The sequence below is a fragment of the Desmodus rotundus genome, chromosome 7 (assembly GCF_022682495.2).
Source record: "Desmodus rotundus isolate HL8 chromosome 7, HLdesRot8A.1, whole genome shotgun sequence".
Classification (NCBI taxonomy): domain Eukaryota; kingdom Metazoa; phylum Chordata; class Mammalia; order Chiroptera; family Phyllostomidae; genus Desmodus; species Desmodus rotundus.
In genome coordinates, this window is record NC_071393.1 from 75889574 (window position 1) to 75907001 (window position 17428).

A 17428-nucleotide genomic window follows, 5' to 3' on the forward strand; every position below is an offset into this window, starting at 1 on the left:
ACAAAATCAATTGTGTTTTTATACACCAGCAATGAACAATCTAAAAGAGAAATGGAATAAATAATTTCATTTACAATACCATCCAAAAGAATAAATACTTAGGAATAAATTTAACCAAGGAGGTGGAAGACTTGTATACTGAAAAATACAAAGTATCCCTGACAGAAATTAAAGAAGGCCTAAACAAATGGAAATACACCCCATGTTCATGGATTGGAAGACTTAATAGTGTTAAGATGGCAATCCTACTGAAAGCAATCTATAGATTCATTTCAATCCCTAGCAAAATTTCAGCAGCCATTTTTAAAGAAATGGAAAAGCTGATCTTCAAAGTCATATGGAGTTGCAAAGGACCCTGAATAGCCAAACAATCCTGAAAAAAAGAATAGAAAAGAAAAAAAGTTGGAGGACTCATACTTCCCACTTTCAAAAATTACTACAATGTTAAAAATCATCCAAATAGTAGGGTACTGGCATACAGATAGACATATAGATCAGTGGAATAGGATTAAAGGCTAGGAATAAACCCGTACATCTCTGGCCAACTGTTTTTCAACAAAGGTTCTTGACCATTCAATGGGAAAAAAAATAGTCTCTTAAACACATACTACTGTAACAACTGGATATCCACATGCAAAAGAAGTTGGAACCCTACCTCACACCTTACACAAAAGAGTAACTCAAAATGGATCTATATAAGTACAAGAGCTAATGCCATAAAACTCTTAGAAGAAAACGGGCTTGACCTTGGATTTGGCAGATTCTTAGATATAACAATAAAATCATGAGCAAAACAAAACAAACAGGTAAGTTGGACTTTGTTAAAATGTAAAAACTTTGAAGTGAAAAGGCAACCTACAGAATCGGAGAAATATTTGCAAATTATATATTTGATAAGGGTCTAGTATCCAGAATATATAAAGAACTCTTACAGCTCAACAACAAAAGGACAACCCAATTCTAAAATGTACAGACTTAAATACATTCCTCCAAAAAAGATATAGAAATGGATACCAAGCATGTGAAAAGATGTTCAATACCATTAGTCATTAAGAAAATGAAGAGTAATGAGATACCATTTCCTATGCTCTAAGATGGCTCAATCAAAAAATGGAAACTAGTAAGTGTTGATGGGATGTGGAGAAGTTAAAACCTCATACATTGCTGGGGGAATGTAAAATTGTTCAGCTGCTGTAGAAATAATTTGGCAGTTCCTCAAAAAGCTAAATATAAAATTACCATATTACCTAGTGTGATGGTTAATTTTATGTGTCAACTTGCCTAGGCCATGGTACCCATATTAAACACCAGTCTAGACGTCACTATGAAGGTATATTTAGATGAGATTAACAGTTTAATCAGTTTGAGTAAAACAGGTTACTTGCCATAATGTAGATGTGTTTCATCTAATCATTTGAAAAAGTCCTAAGAGAAAAGGACTGAGGTGCTCTAAAGGAATATCCAGATTGCCTTTATACCCAAGCTGCAACTTTAGTTCCTCATTAGGTCTCCAGCCTATCAGCCAACCCAGCAAAATTCAGAGTTGCCAGCTGCCACAATTACATGAACCAGTTCCTTAAAATCAACCAATCACTCTCAGGTCTTTCCAGAAAAAGTCCAGCCATTGTTAATATAACAAGAACAGTTTGTACAACATCGACATAACCTGGCAGCGAAGGAGAGGGGCCTGGAATGCTCATGTGTGAACAATGACAGCCTCACTGGACTAGTCAGTGGGGACAGTAGATGCCTTTGATTGACCATATGTACTATGTAGCTCAGCATTCAAAATGACTGAGCAAGTAGAGCAACGAATCTGCATCAGATTTTGCATGAAGCCTGAACATTCCTCCACAGAAACTATTCGGATGATTCAGAAGGCTGCAGCTATGGGCAACTGGTGATTGGCAGTGTCATCACGACAAGTGACTCAGCCCAACTACATTCTTCTCTCCCGTTTTCTCTTTTTACTGTACAGATTTGATAATCTTCCTTCCCATTTTTGTCTATTTTCTGAGCAATTTCCTCAATTTTATCTTCTAGTCCTTCCACTTACGCTATTATACTTCTAATTTCTGACAAACTGATTATCATTCCTTGTTTCTAATATCTTATATTTGTTCTATGCTATCTTAGTTTTATTTCATGGGTATAATGTCTTTTGTTATCTCCCTGGAGATACTAGTGTTAATGCTTTGATGTTTCCTTTGATTCCTTATATTGTCCTTCTCTCTCAGAGATTGTTTTCTTCTATTTCTTTATATGGGTCCCTTCTAATTTTGGGTGCTTTACTCAAAGGGTGGCCCTTGGATATCCATAAGAATAAGGCTCTGCCCTGGAAGCTCTGCCTGCCTGATGAGTCTTACACTAGCGCTGGGAATGGAGGGAAGGATTCTCCTGTCTGTACGTATTCTGGCAGCAGGGATGAGGCCTTCTCATCAGTAGTCCCCTCACAAGCACTCCAGTGAGAATATCCCTGGCTTTGCTCAACAGTTACCATACCTCCCCTGCCGGCTGCCTTCCAGAATTTTGTTCTCTTTGTTCTTGTGGCTTTGTTTTTTCTTTTCTTTTCTCTGATTTTAGTGGGACTTTAGGAGGGGAAAAAGATCATGCAAGTGGTTGACCAGAAGTTCTCCACGTTATCAGTAAATGTTTTGATAATTTCCTGACAGTTCTTCCTGCCTTCATTCTCTTCCTTCAAATCAGTCTCAACTCTGCTCCCTACTAATTTTTCTAAAACATATGCCTGCTAAGGCTACAACTTGCCAAACTTTAACTAACTTCCCATAAGAGAAGATTTAGAATTCCTAGCCTGAACTACAGGGCCCTTTACAAACCAGTCCTCTCCAATTTCATCTTCTTACCACCTGGGAATATTTTTTTTTCCTAAGCTTATTGTGCTTCTCTGCTCTGTGTCTTTTCTATTTCCTGTGCCTAAATGCTCTATCCGTTCTTCCTGTCTGGTATACTCCTACTTACTCTTCAAAGTCCAAACCAAGTGTCATCACATCTTTGAGGCCTTTCAAGACTCTACACTTCACCACAGGTCAAATTTGTTAATTCCTCTTATTTCCACAGCACTAGGCTGATACCTTTAACATAGCACTTGTGCCTCAGAGCAGAGCTGTTCATCTATATGCCCACATGAAAGTGATCAGCCAGCTTGTCACTTTCTTGAGGGCAGGGATTATGCTTTCTTCTCCTCGATAGTCTAAGTGCCAAGCTGGGAGCTTGGACCCTGTAGGCATTTAGGAAGTGTTTATCAAGTGTAGAATTATCATTGTGGTGGTAGTTGGCCCCATTGCTATCCTCCTTTTTTAGGCACACAAGCCATGCCCCCGCTCTTTTCCTTGGGGTACCATCAGTGCCGCTGGAACTATGAAGATGAGCAGGATGTAAAGGCAGTGGATGCAGGATTTGATCAACATGACATTCCTTATGATGTCATGTGGCTGGACATAGAGCACACCGAGGGCAAGAGGTACTTCACCTGGGACAAGAAAAGATTTCCAAACCCCAAAAGGATGCAAGTGCTGCTCCAAAACAAAAAACGTAAGGTAATATAAACCAACATTTCTGATCCTTTTAATTACAAGCACTTTTTAAAACTTGCTTTGGCACATTTGTGGAGATTGATCTGATTTTTAAAATGTCTGTGAAAATAGTACCTTCAAATGTAACTGAAACTGTGGTAACAGAGAAACAGGGTGATGAGGTGGCGCTGCCACCCGTTCCTGCCTTAGCTATCTAGGTCTCCCTAAAGATGAAGGGGCCTAGCATTCAGGCTCATTTGTTGTGGCACCTCATAGTATTGTGATGGATCCCCCCAACCCATGCAAAATTTGGTTCTGATGTTGATATAGGTGAAATCACACTGGTATCAAGATTAATTAGTCACATAGTAAGAGATGGGAAAGGACACTAGCTCGGTTTTTTCCATGGTTAGAGTTAGACGGGGGTGGATTCCTGTGCATGTGCCAGGGCTTGTGTGGGTTCAACTTTCTGCTGGCATCAAAGGAGGGAGCCTGAGGGCTTTCTTTGTCAACATGCACAGATGTAGGAAGAAAGGTAAGGAGGAGTGGTCAGGCTTGAAAGTTCTTAATAGTCCAGCAAAAACAGGGTGGATCTTTTTTATCCTTGCCCAAGGACATTTTTAAGTTGCTTTTTAGAGAGAAAGAAACATCAATGAGAGAGAAGCATCAATTGCTTGCCTCCTGTACCTGCATGGACAGGGGATGGTATGTCCTTGGACCAGGGATTGAACCTGCAACCTAGATATGTGCCCTGACTGGGAATTGAACCCACAACCTTTAGGTTATGGATGACACTCCAACTAACTGAGCCACACTGGCCAGGGCCAGAGTTGACTTTCTATTACCCCATTATTCCCGTATGCTTTCCTGATGGATTCCACCTGTCAATCTGGCTACAGAAAGAATTAAAGTAAAAAATAGGGAGGGGAAAATATACTGGAAACTGTGTAATGCAAGGGTGGTGGTGGCGGTGGTAACAGCAGTGATGGAAAGATGGAGAGAGAGAAGAAAATGAAGAAAGGAGAGGAAGGGGGGAACCCTGTACATATCTTGTATGTGGATCCCTGCATTCCCTCTTCCTGGGATTAAAGTTGTCTTTTCAATTCATTCCTTTAAGCCCCAGGCCTTTCACAGGTGGCCAGAACCAATCTTGTTAAATCCTAATCTCCCAATGAATAGCTACCATTTATCCAGCACTGATTATGACCCAAAGAGTATGATAAAACACACTATTCCATCCAGTCATCACAAAGTTTAAGGTAGGTTTTATTACCCCATTTTTCAGAAGAAGAAACTGGTACTTAGGATGGCTTGTGTTTTGCGCAAAGGCACACATGGAATTAAGTAGCAAGGCAAGAAGCTGTACCCTGATCTGCCTGACTCCAGAAGCTATGTCCTTATAAGCAGTTATTTATTAAAGTCTTTGAATGTTCAAGATACTGTGCTGAAGATGAAGGGAATGTGGACATGAGCTCCTTGGGAGGTCTTACAGTGAGTAGGGGAAATGCAAGTTTGTAACAACCGCAATACAGGCCAGTAACATAACGGCCAAAGAAAGGCCAGGGTGGTAGGTGGGCCAAGAGAAATGAAGGTTGCATCTTGCTGGCCTCAAGCAGGAATGTGTGCATTTTCGATAAGCCCTGAAGGATGAGTCTCCGGTGGAGAAGAGGGGAGAGGAAAGAGGGCAGTGCAGCCAGAGGCTGGAACCCCAAGGGCTTTTGGAAAGCAGTGCACAGGCTGGTTTGATAGGAAAACAAGGCATGGGCAAGGTTTGAGTAGTGGGGAATCTGACCTTGTTATAGGATGTTTGTATATATTTGAAGACATTAAATGTTTCTGAATGAGGGATTACTATACAGAATGTATGAACTCCTACAACTCAACAACCAAAAAACAAACAACCCAATTAAAAATTAGGAAAAGGACTTGATATTTCTTAAAAGAAGATGTATAAATCCAACAAACATATGAAAGAGTGTTCAGCCCTGGCCAGATGGCTTGGTTGATTGGAGCATCATCCTATACACCAAAGGGTTGTGAGTTTGATTCCTGGTCATGGCACATACCTAGGTTGCTGGTTCAATCACCGGACACATAAGAGAGGCAACAAATCGATGTTTCTCTCTCACATCAATGTGTCTCTCTCTTTCTCTTCCTCTCTAAAAACCAATAACATATCCTCTTGTGAGGATTAAGAAAAATGTTCATTACCACTAATCATTAGGGAAATGCCAATCAAAAACACAATGAGATACTACTTCATACCATTAAGATGGCTATTACAAAAAAAAAAAAAAAAAACCCAGCCCAGAATATAAGAATATCAAGTGTTGGTGAGGATGTTCAGAAATTGGAACACTTATGCACCAATGGTGGGAATGTGAAAGGTGCATCCTCTATGGAAAACAGTATGGCAGTTTATCAAAAAATTAAAAATAAAATTACTGTATGATCCAGCAGTCCTACTTATGAGTATAAACCCAACGAATCGAAAGCAGGGTCCTGAGCAGAAATTTTTACACCTGTGTTCATATCAGCATTATACACGGACAATAGCCAAAAGGTGGAAGCAACCCAAATGTCCATCAACACATGAATGGACAAATAAAATGTGGCACATACATACAAAGGAATATTTAGCCTTAAAAAGTAAGAATGAATGACCATGAGGACATTGTGCTAAGTGAAATAAGCCAATCTACAAAAGAGAAGTACTGTATGATTTCACTAATCTGTAAAATCTGGAGGAGTGAAAATCAGAGACAAATAGAAGAATGGTGGTTGCTAGGGAGTGAGGGGAGAAGGGAATGTTCTTTAAGGAGTCTGGAGCTTCAGTTTTGCAAGATTTTGTTCTGGACATTAACTGTACAAGAACGTGAATGTACATAACACTACGGAACTGTACACTTAAAAATGGTGAAGGTGGTAAATTTTATGTAATGTACATTTTACCACAGTTAAACATTTAAAAATAAAAAATTTTCAGCAATGGAAAATTAAACTTTAGTATGCAGAATAGTGGGCGGGGGGGGAGGGGAGGGGTTGTCCAGCAGATTTCCCTGGCTGTCGCTGATGAGAATAAGTCTACCAAGACATGATCTGCTTGGGGAGGAAAGGCTGACCAGTCTCTCAGAGGAGAAAGGTGTTTAGCCCCTCTCTCAATGGGCTTTTATTGAGTTTAGCTTGCATAGGGATGCATATCAAAGAAAGGAGCTATGGGTTACAGATAACATTTCTGGGATCACAGGGATCCTTTTGAGTCAGGGTCTGGTAGGCAGGGTGACGCCAGTCTATAAGACCTTGGGAAACAAACTTATTTTGTGTTTGGACCCTTAACATTTAAATTGAGGACATTCTTAGCAAAGCAGGTTTCACAGGACCTAATGCATTCTTTCTCATGCCTGATCACCCCTGCCCAGCCGCCTGTTCCAGCACAGGGCCGCACCCGCCTCCAGCATTGTTTTGGGCTTAAGTCAGGTGGGGAAGTAAGGCAGCCTAGAGATTAGGAGACTTCTTACAGATAGAATGAGGACTCAGGTTATGATAAAACCGAGGGGTGAGTGTCTTTTGTCCCTCCTCCACAATCCCCTCAGTCCTTCCCTGATGGCCCCTTTGTGACTGTGCCTGTCTTAGATTGTTCCTCCCTTCAGGAATCTTACCCATCATTGACTATCCAGCCATCCTCCAGGGGCCAAGGAGGTGAAATAAAGGGGGCAGAGGCTGCACCTCTGCTAGGAGGATAAGTTTTGTCTCCTTAGTGGCTTATGGTCCCAAGATCCCCTAGCCATGGGGCCTTTTCACCTGTAGGTGAAGTTATAGCTTCTGAAACCAGGCAGGATGGTTCCCAACAGAATATATTTGAATAGATATGAGGAAGGATAATTAGAAGGTTGTTCTAATCAAATAAAATGGTTTTGGGTCCCTAAACTAGTCAAAAAGAATGGTGTTAGAAAGGCCAGGAGCAATGCTAGGGAGAGCTGTGATCACAGCTTTTCTCAGACCTTCTTCCTCATTTTGAGTTTGGGGTTTGGGGTTTTGTTTGTTTTTAACATGCTATTCTGTTTTCTTTAATGTTTGCTTTGTCAGTGTTACCTTAGCCTCAAGATGTCAAGGAAGCAGAGACCTTGCCTACTTAATCCTTTATGTATACCACCCAGCACTGCAGACAGATAGAAGGTTAATAAATATTGTTTGGCCAAAGAGTTAGTTCATTTTTTCCCATAGGATGGCTCTAGTAGCACTTAGTTGTCTCTAACTTTATTCAAAACAATTTTGTTATTGTATTGTGACAGCTGTCATATCAGCATGCATCTTTTAAAAACTTATCAAAATTGGTGAATCTTTGTATAGCCATTTTAATATTGAATATGGAAGAAAATATGCAACATTTTTGGCATATTGTGCTTTTATTTCAAGAAAGGTAAAAACACAATGAAAATGCAAAAAATGATCTATGCAGTGTATGGAGGTGCTGTGACTGATCGAACATGTCAAGTGGTTTTAGAAGTTTTATGCTGGGGATTTCTTGCTGGATGATGCTTCAAGGTCTGGTAGACCAGTTGAAGTTGATGGCAATCAAATCAACACATTACTGAGAACAATCAACATTCTATCATGCAGGAGATAGCCGACATACTCAAAATATCCAAATCAATAAAGTTACTGATGAAAATGAAAAATGTGTCTTACTTTACGGAAAAAACTAAATCGACTTTTTGGCCAACCCAATACTATTTTTAAAACATGTATTGCGTTAAGCAGCAGTAAAGGAGCATTGGCCTATTTTTGACATCAATTTATATTTCTATAAGCACATGAAATATTTCAATACTAGTAGTAGAGGACTGTAAATAAAATTTGAACCCAAGAACTGTGATGAAAACATACAATGAACATAATGGCTCATATGAAACTGATGAGACTTTCAAACCTTTCTGTCCTCCTGACAGCTCGTGGTCATCAGTGACCCCCACATCAAGATTGATCCTGACTACTCAGTGTATGCTAAGGCCAAAGAACAGGGCTTCTTTGTGAAGAATCATGAAGGGGGAGATTTTGAAGGGGTATGCTGGCCGGGTAAGATATTACTATATATACTTATGTCCCTTGTTCAGTCCCAATTATTGAAGGTTTTAAAGCCATTGTTCTTATTCCTTGTAGATGTCTCTTGCTACATTTCAAGCACCTTTAAGGAAGAGATGGTATTGCCTTTTTATATCTTTCATAACACCTGCTACAGTGTACTTTGTATAATTTATCAATGAGTGAATGAAACATAAGGAAGCAAACCTCAGTGGCATGCTATTTCTCCAAGCAAATAAAAATGGAAAGCCAGGGAATGGGTACAGGAGAGGGGGACAAAGAAAAATGGTCCTGCAGTTCTCTCTCCTTGCCATTCCTCTTTGCCCTGATAGCCCATTCCTTGACTTCTCAGACGTTCATGAGTAACCTCAGCTGCCTCTGGCAACTCTGGATTCTTTATTTCAGAAAGTATTAGTTTAAAGCCTGGTAGAGACTCCTCAAGGACAAAAGGGAATCTCTATCATATCTTAGCACTCTATCACAAATCCATGCAAGGTAGAGAAACACCATACATTTCTTCCCCCCCATTTTATCAGTTATAAATATTTCTCTGTTTTATTTAAGAATAGAGAGGTCACTACTGGACACCTACCATCCTTATTTGGGCGCTCTCAGTGAGGGAAAGGCCCCATCTTGTTACTTGTTCATTGGTGTGCCCCTAGGCCTCTGGGGTCAAGAGGTCTAGTAGATTGTCATTGGAGTCCAGCATTGCCTTCATTCGCTTCTCATCAGCCCATGCCTCTGTATCAGCTGTCTTTTACATTCAATGCCCGTTGATTACCTAGTTTTTACATCTGATATTCCTTCTTAGAACACATCTTACCATGAAGACCACTGCTTCTAACATGCTGTCTATTCTTCTGCTCCTACAGGTCTCTCCTCTTACCTGGATTTCACCAATCCCAAGGTCAGAGAGTGGTACTCAGGTCTTTTTGCTTTCTCTGTTTATCAGGTTTGTATTTATTTGTGTGCTCTTTCCTGGTTACTTGAAATGATGAAAGAAGGGGAAAAAAGTGATTGAATAGAATTATTCTGCTTTACTGAGTAGCTCCTGATAAATAATGCTTGTATGAAAAGGCAAGGGTAGCAATCACATTACAGACTTTGGTAGTGCTGGGAGAGGTGACATATATATTATCAAGTGCACAAAAACTGTGATTTTGACTTCTATTATAATAGACTCTATGATATATCAAAGTACTTAATAATAGAGATATATCATATTTTCAAATTACTATATCATTTTTGTATAAAATAGCATTGTCTAACTGTTGTTTAAAGGTTATAATGATATGTGTGAAAATATCCTGCAAAGTATAACCTGTCATTAAAAGTAAGTTATACTGGTCAAGATGGAGGAGCAGGTAAACACAGCTTGCCTCCTCACTCAACCACAGCAAAAGTACTAGACTACAAAACAAATATCACCCAGAATCATCAGAATATTGAGCTGTATGGAAGTCTGACAAACAAGGAATTAAAGAAGTCATATTCATCCAGATGGTAGGAAGGGCGGAGACACAGAGATGCGTGGAGATGCAGAATGGCCATCGTACACCCACATGTGGTGGATAAAAATTGGGAGGGGTACCTCGGGAGCGAGGGATACCTGCCCCACACCGGACCACCCAGCCCAGAGTTCAGTGCCAGGAAGATAAGTCCCCATAACTTCTGGCTGTAAAAACCAATAGGGTTTGGGGGGAAAGAAACTGCAGAATTCTCAGGAGTCTCCTCTTAAAGGGCCCACAACAAACATAGGACTTATGCAGACTCGCTTCCTCTGGGCTTCAGCACTGGGGCAGTACCTGGAAGGGTACCAGTGGCATACAAGGAGAAATTGAAGTGTCTGGCATTAGAGCAAGTTCCAGGGGGCAGCATCCTCCCAGACAAAACTCCAGAGGCCAGGTAGTGGCACTTTCCCCTTTCTGAGCCCTCCCCCCACAGAGCCACAGAGTGATGACACCATATTGGAGACTTCATCAACCTGGTTCACATGGGTTGCTCCACCCTGATGATTACCTAAGGCTCTGCCCTATCTAACTTAGTGGTGCACTTTTCTACAATAGGCCACACTGCTAAGAAAGGGAGTCAAAACAGCTCTTCCTAATATATAGAAACAAACACAGGGAAGCTGCCAAAATGAGGAGACAAAGAAATATGGCCTAATTGAAAGAAAAGAACAAAACTCCAGAAAAATAACTAAACAAAATGGAGATAAGCGATCTATCCTATGCAGAGTTCAAAACACTGGTCATTAGGATGCTCAAGAAACTCATTGGGTACTTCAACAACATAAAAAAGACCCAGGCAGAAATGAAGATTACACTAAGTGAAATAAAGAAAAATTTACAGGGAACCAACAGTGGAGTGGATGAAGCCAAGAATCAAGAAAAACATCATTCAATCAAAAGCAAGAAGGAAAAAGAATTAAAAAAAAAAAAGATAGATTAAGGAGCCTCAGGGACAACTTCAAACATACCAACATTCAAATCATAGGGGTGCTAGAAGGAGAAGAGAAAGAACAAAAAATTGAAAACTTATTTGAAAACAATAATGAAAGAAAACTTCCCTAGTTTGGTGAAGAAAAAAGACATACAGGTCCAGGAACCACAGAGAATCCCAGACAAGATGGATGTAAAAAGGACCACACTAAGACATATCATAAGTAAAATGCCAAAGTTTGAAGATAAAGAAAGAGTCTTAAATGCAGCAAGAGAAAAGGAGACAATTCCCTACAAAGGAGTTCCCATAAGACTGTCAGCTGATTTTTCAAAAGAAACTTTGCAGGCCAGAAGGGACTGGCAAGAAGTATTCAAGTGATGAAAGGCAAGGACCTACAACATAGATTATTCTATCTGGCAAACTATCATCTAGAATGGAAGGGCAGATAAAGTGCTTCCCAGACAAGGTAAAGCTAAAGGAGTTCATCATCACCAAGCCATTATTATATGAAAGGTTAAAGAGACTTATTTAAGACAAAGTAGAAGATCAAAACTATGAACATTAAAACACCAATAAATTCACAACTATCAAAAACTGAAACTAAAAGACAAACTAAGCAAATAAGCACAGCAGGAACAGAATCATAGATATGGAGATCATTTGGAGGGCTTGGGAAGGGGAAGTGGGGAGAGTGGGGGAAAAGGTGCAGGGATTAAGAAGTACAAATTGGTAGGTACAGTATAGATAGGGCAATGGTAAGAACAGTATAGGAAATAGAGTAGCCAAAGAACTTATATGCATGACCCATGGACATGAACTAAGAGGAGGAGTGTGAAAGGGAATGAGGTATACCAGGTGGAAGGGGAGAAAGGGGTAAAATTGGGACAACTGTAATAGCATAATCAACACAATATATTAAAAAATAAAAGTAAGTTATAATAATAAATAAATTCTATAAATCTTATGAACACTACAGAGAAAACTAGAGAGGCCACGTCTAGAGACCTGTTTTCAACCAATTGTGATGGTGGCAATAATGATGCTTCATATAAATTGTGAATTTGCTGTGTGCCAAGCACTGTGCTAAGCACTTTCTATTCATATACCATTTTATTTTATCTTCACAATAACCCTCTGAATATGAAACTATAATTAACTCTACTCCCACAGATGAGTAGAGTTAATTTTGTTCATGCCCATGAACAAATTTAAAAACCTGCTAAGTTCACCCATCTAGTAAGTAGTAGACCCAAGATTTGAACTCAGTTCTGTTTTTCTCCCAAGCCCAGCTCTTAACCTAGTTTCTGAGTATCATGTATTGGGGTGCAGAAAAGAACGTACAGCAGGATGAACAGCACTTGTGCCAAATGCTCATTCCGCTTCCTATTGTCTATGGCTTTCACACTACTATAGCAGAGTTGAGTTAGTAAAAAGAGGACTTGTGGCCTGCAAAGTTGAAAATCTGGCTCTTTCCAGAAGAAGACTGCCAGCCTTGTCCTAGAGGGCACTAAAGAAGAACAGTCAAGGTAGTTAAATGTTTGAAAATCATATAGCCTTGTTCATAGAATTACACGTTTAGAAATAGTTGAAGGCAAAGAATCTGAAGAAAATACATAAGTCTCCTCCAGACATTTGAAAGACTAGCATGTGGGTGAGGTAACATGTACTCCATGGTGCCCAGAAGGCAAGCTAGGCCCTGTTGAGAGGATGTTATCATTATTTTTCAGAAAATGATGGAATGAGCTGCCTGAGGGACTCCCTGTCACTGTAGCTATTGAGTCGAATGCTGAAAGACCAGGATTTCTGTAAAGGGGTTATAAGACCATGTTAACTTGATGATTCAACTGCCCCTACCCACTCTAAATTGAACGATTCTGTATGGAACAGAAACTATAAATCATGTTAACAAACAGTCAAATTTTTCAAAGTATTAGAGGGAAGGCAGAGTTTTACCACATACAACTACAACTACCCTTCCCTTAGTTAAGAGTTGTAGCAGATGACGGATGACACAGAGCCTAATCATGAACATTCACAACCTTTGCTGTGGGGGTTCTCAGATCTCAGAGCGCACTTGCTGGGCAATACGTATTTCACAGCATTCTTTCATTCATCATCAAATACTTATTGAGAACCTTCTGTGGTTCAGATACTGTTCTAGGCCCTTGGGATCTAGATCAGTGAACTCCCTGCCCAGTGGAGCTTTTTATTCTAGCAGTGGAGCAGAGCACAGATCATAAACATAATAAATAATAAATTAAGTGGAGTAGGAAAGAGGATTTGGGGAAGCTATCATATTAGCATCATCACTGTAGAAGTATTGTCCTGACCAAGATTTACTTCCTAGGGATCTACTGACATCCTCTACATATGGAATGACATGAATGAGCCCTCTGTCTTTAGAGGGCCAGAGCAAACCATGCCGAAGAACGCCATTCATCATGGCAACTGGGAGCACAGGGAACTTCATAACATCTATGGTTTTTATCAGGTAAAACATCCAAGAAAAAGCCAACTGTGCCTGCCTTTTGGGCTGAAAGTTATTTCCTTTGTAATGGCCATACCATATACTGCCCATTTCTCTTTGTGTGTTTTCCTGACAACCGCAATGAGTTTTATCAGGTTGTAGGCAGTATAAGGCTCACCAGTTCCCTTTGCCCCTTTTCCTTCTGTAATGGACTTAATGAATTTACAGATATTGTGGGAGTAACTGTAGCATAGAAACATCTGCCTTGACGGGAGCCATTAGTAAATGGCATTGAACACTACCTTGAAATTTTTATTGAAGGAAGCAGTGTGTAAATACATAAAGGCAATGAAAACAAATGTTTTAAAATTTCACAAATATCTAAATACATTATGCCTTACATTTACACCAGATGAGCAAGATTTAGAACACACACAATTTCAGTAAGTATACTTTTTAAATATAGAAAGCCTTCCTTAAGTACTTAGCCTTCTCAATAGAAAGTGGTAAAAATGTCTTCCATTAGCCAATCACATCTAAAAGACTTGAAAGTCACCTTCCATACTTTATACCTGTGGCTCTGTTATTTTCAGAATGTAACTGTTTTTATGGCCCTCCCTTCAACTGGATTTTTCCAGTGGGAGCCTCTGTCAAGATACAGCACAGTTTCCAGGTACAATGTGTTTATACTTCTCCAACAGCCTCCTGCAATAATAGCAGACTACTTTAGAATTTCCTTATGTAAGCCAGGACCAGTCACTTAACCTCTCTGAATTTCAGGGTTTTTTCATTAACAAAGACTATCTCAGAGGTGGTTGTATAGATTATAAGAGAAAATTTATAAAATGCCTAAAAATACTAAGCACCAAATAAATGCCAGCTTATTATTTACTATAATTTCATTGCTATTTCAATCAAATAAATGTTCCATTCTTTTAATAAGGGAATGTAGAGTAGTTTTATTACATCATAAATATTGTTTGATGGCTTTATTTTAATATTTTTTATTTCACAGTCCCACCTTCTACTTACTTTTGCATGTTAAGTAGTTTATTGGGGATGTCTACCCAATGCCCTAATCTAATCGTCTGTTTGAAATTTTCCCCCTTTGACTTTATAGCAAAAGGCTACTGCAGAAGGACTGATACAGCGATCTCAGGGGAAGGAGAGACCCTTTGTGCTCACACGTTCTTTCTTTGCTGGATCACAAAATTATGGTAAGGAGTGGCTCATATAGCAGACTTAAAAACACTAGTCTTTTTTGACCATTTATGTTATAGAGAGCTATTAATAATGCCTTCCTTTTCAGTAGCCATTGGGCAGGCCTTAGATGTTCCCTGAAGTATGTATTTCGTCCTATGAGCAGAATAAATCGATTTTAATAAAGTTTAATTACTCATTTCCCATGGAAGAAATGACCACTTTATTGTTGGATAAGTGACTTCCGAGTATCTTAGTGTGCTGGGATGGTCATCTCTGATCCTGTCTCTTTGATTTATCAAAACCAGAGAAAATAGCCCTGGCTGGTATGGCTCAGTTGGTTGGAGCATTATCCTGTCAACCAAAAGGTTGTGGGTTCGATTCCTGGTCAGGGCACATGCCTGAGTTGTGGGGTCAGTCCCCAGTCGGGGGAGTGAACGAGAGGCATCCAATTGATGTTTCTCTCTCGAGTAAATGTTTCTCTCTCTCTCTCCCTTTCTTCTCCTCTCTCTCTAAAATCAATAAGCATGTCCTTGGGTGAGTATTAAAAAAAAAAAACGGAAAATATACTTCCAACACATTGCTTCAGCCACCTGTTCCAACTAGCAATATGGCTTAAAATAGACCTGGCTGTTGCTTATGGTGAGGGCCATCTATAACTGGATCCAGTTTACTAGTTAATGCAGATCTAGTTCAACTTAACCACTCCATGGTTCAAAGGCTATTTTAAGTCCCTGGGCCTTGTGTAAATAACTGGGAGTGTAGGTCCTAGTTTGAAGAATCCAGCCTTTATTAGGTTTCCTACTCTACCCCCACAAGCCAGCCCTTGTGGTACTCAAGAAAAGGCCAAAATACTGTCATCTCAACCGAAGATTCATGTACAGAGATGCTCACTACAGCATTAGTTCTTGATACAAGAAAACAAAAAAGAAAATCCAAATACGTAAGAGAATAACTATAAAACTGTGGTATATATTTAAAATAGCCTAATTACATGAGAAAATGTTTGACATCATAATAAATGAAAAAAGAATGTGTAAATGCTTATATGTATATGTATAATATATAATATAGATTACTATATATGTTAATCTAAATAAGTATAGTACCTTGATGATTATAAGTGACTTTAATTCTCTTTCCAAATTCTCTACAAGCATCATTTTTTAATCACTAAAAATAATATTTTTTAAAGAAAGCATTTAGAAGCAGTAATTAAGATAAAAATATGTGTACTGAGTAATCCCTGTTGGCCCACTGCCTAGTCTTCAGTACTGTGTGTGAAGCTCTCAGCTTTGCCCCAGAGAGTAGCGAGTGGGGCACTATAGCGGACACTGTTGTGTTGTCATGCGCTGTGACCAACAGCCAGAGAGGGCTTCTGACTAAACAGCAATATGAGATATGAAAACATGTGCATGTTTACATGAACTTTCTTTCTTGATGAGAATGCCATCATGTGGATTTCAAAATCTTTATGTAGGTATATACATATTTTATTTGAAATTGAAAGAGAAGTTATTAGAGTACTGTTTAAAAAGAACAGTCCCTTGAATTTTTTTTTTTTTCTTGCTGGCCATAGGAAAACCTAAAATTTCTATGGAAGATTAAAACAAAAATAACTACCAAAACTGTTTTGATAGAACATAGACAAAAGTGCTTCAGAAGTAATCTAGATATAGTAAAGTAGTAAGACTGTTTTCTTTTATAGATATCTTTAGTAATACACAATCCGTCTTCATGAACTCTTATCAACTATACAGTGAATAGAAGCACTGGCTTTTAGACTGCCTGGGCTCAAATCCTGCCTCTTCCACCCGGTGACTCTGTAACCATGGGTCAATTATAACACCCACTGTTTGCCATATTTCCGTCGTCTGTAAAATGCAGTTAGTAATAGTGTTTAGCTCGTAGGGTTGTGGTGGTGATTAAGTGGGACAATATAAGAAAGTTCCTCAGTAAGAGCTGGATAAACATTCATTGTTGGTACTGCTGTTGTTATTGTCTCCTTGTGTGGTCTGTACCACTCTTCTCAAACTACAGAGGGTTTTTTTGTGGGGTGGGGGAAGGCGAGGGAGCATAGGCACATAGTTCAATGGAACAAACAGAGAATCCAGATGAGTTCAACATTTTTATGATCAATTAATTTGCAACATAGTCACCAAGGCAATTCAATGGAGAAAACAGTTTTTGGGTTTTTTTTTTTTCAATAAATGGTGCTGGAACAACTGGATAACCCTTACCTCACACCACACACAAAAAAAGTAACTCAAAATGGAATATAGACCTAAATTATAAAGCTAAAGCAAACAAACATAAAAATTCTAAAAGGAAACATAGGAGCAAATCTTTGTGACTGAGATAGGCAAAGATTACTTGCATAGAATACAAAAAAGCATGAACCATAAAGAAAAACATGGCAAATTGAAACCCATCAAAGCTAGAAACCACTATCCTTACACATATATTGTTAAGAAAATGAGAAGTTAAGCCACAGACTGAAAGAAAATACTTGTAATATACACCTCTGTGTGTCAACAGACTTGTATCCAGAATACATAAAGAACTTTCATAATGAAACAATAAAAAGACAGTCTACTTTTTAAATGAGCAAAAGATTTGGATACTTTACAAAAGAAGACAGATAAGTGATCAATATACACCTGAAAAGATGCTCAATATCAGTAGTCATTAGGAAAATATAAAT

General features: G+C 39.1%; 1 protein-coding gene across 3 annotated transcripts in view; it reads left to right on the plus strand.

Moving 5' to 3' along the window:
* Positions 1–17428, plus strand: part of GANC (glucosidase alpha, neutral C) — an 88918-nt gene that overhangs the window by 44907 nt on the left and 26583 nt on the right. For 2 of the 3 annotated variants that reach the window (XM_053928220.1, XM_053928224.2), the window contains 5 exons: positions 3322–3557; positions 8483–8609; positions 9488–9567; positions 13405–13548; positions 14645–14741. In XM_053928220.1, the coding sequence (XP_053784195.1) occupies positions 3322–3557; positions 8483–8609; positions 9488–9567; positions 13405–13548; positions 14645–14741 (684 nt within the window). Of the gene's footprint in view, positions 1–3321; positions 3558–8482; positions 8610–8693; positions 8735–9487; positions 9568–13404; positions 13549–14644; positions 14742–17428 lie in introns of those variants that run through there. The other variant, XR_008427311.1, reaches the window with a different exon arrangement.